Source organism: Trypanosoma theileri, assembly GCF_002087225.1.
Source record: "Trypanosoma theileri isolate Edinburgh chromosome Unknown TM35_Tth_76_V1, whole genome shotgun sequence".
NCBI lineage: Eukaryota > Euglenozoa > Kinetoplastea > Trypanosomatida > Trypanosomatidae > Trypanosoma > Trypanosoma theileri.
The window spans coordinates 46,612-47,134 of record NW_021639918.1 but is presented as its reverse complement, the minus strand read 5'-3'; the positions used below and the strand labels follow the sequence as shown (position 1 = coordinate 47,134).

Below are 523 nucleotides of genomic sequence, written 5' to 3'. Positions count from 1 at the left end.
TTAAATATTGTTTCGAACATTTACTTATTGTTTCCTCCAACTCTTCCGCATATTGTTCTCCCTTGGGTTTGAATTCATTCCACTTGGCTAGTGCGTAGTCGTACTTTGGTTTGGCCTTATCCCAGGCAACACGATCATCTTCCTGCTCCCATTTATTCAACGCTGCAAAGGCTAAATACCGAGCATTGCGAAGGCCCTTACCATTGGATTCTTCTTTTATACGACTACAAAACACTTTCCTTANTGCGTAGCACAAATCTCTCGCCAACTGAGCAGCATATCTTTGTTCAATCTTTTCAATCATAGTTCCTTGTGCCTTACAGCGCTCCCAACCAGCGATATAATGTTCTTTGCTGCCATCCTGTGTTCCTTCTTCCAAAGCCCGTTTATCATCCCTTTCCTTCTTAGCAGCTGCCTCAGCCTGTACAGCGGCTTGGTAAATCTTCACTGCAGCATCATACTTCTTTAGCAATTCTAAACCTCTAGAAGAGTGCGGATCTTGTTTGGCCTCTTCCTGCAACTC

At 43.7% G+C, this 523-nt stretch overlaps 1 protein-coding gene across 1 annotated transcript; it reads right to left on the bottom strand.

Annotated features, from left to right (window-relative positions):
- Position 1: 1 nt before the first annotated feature.
- TM35_000761140 (uncharacterized protein) lies at positions 2 to 520 on the bottom strand (the record flags this gene model as incomplete). The annotated part of the gene is made up of 1 exon (XM_029031322.1): positions 2 to 520. A coding segment is annotated over one exon (519 nt), but the record flags the coding sequence as incomplete, so codon positions are not given.
- Between the last annotated feature and the right edge of the window lie 3 nt (positions 521 to 523).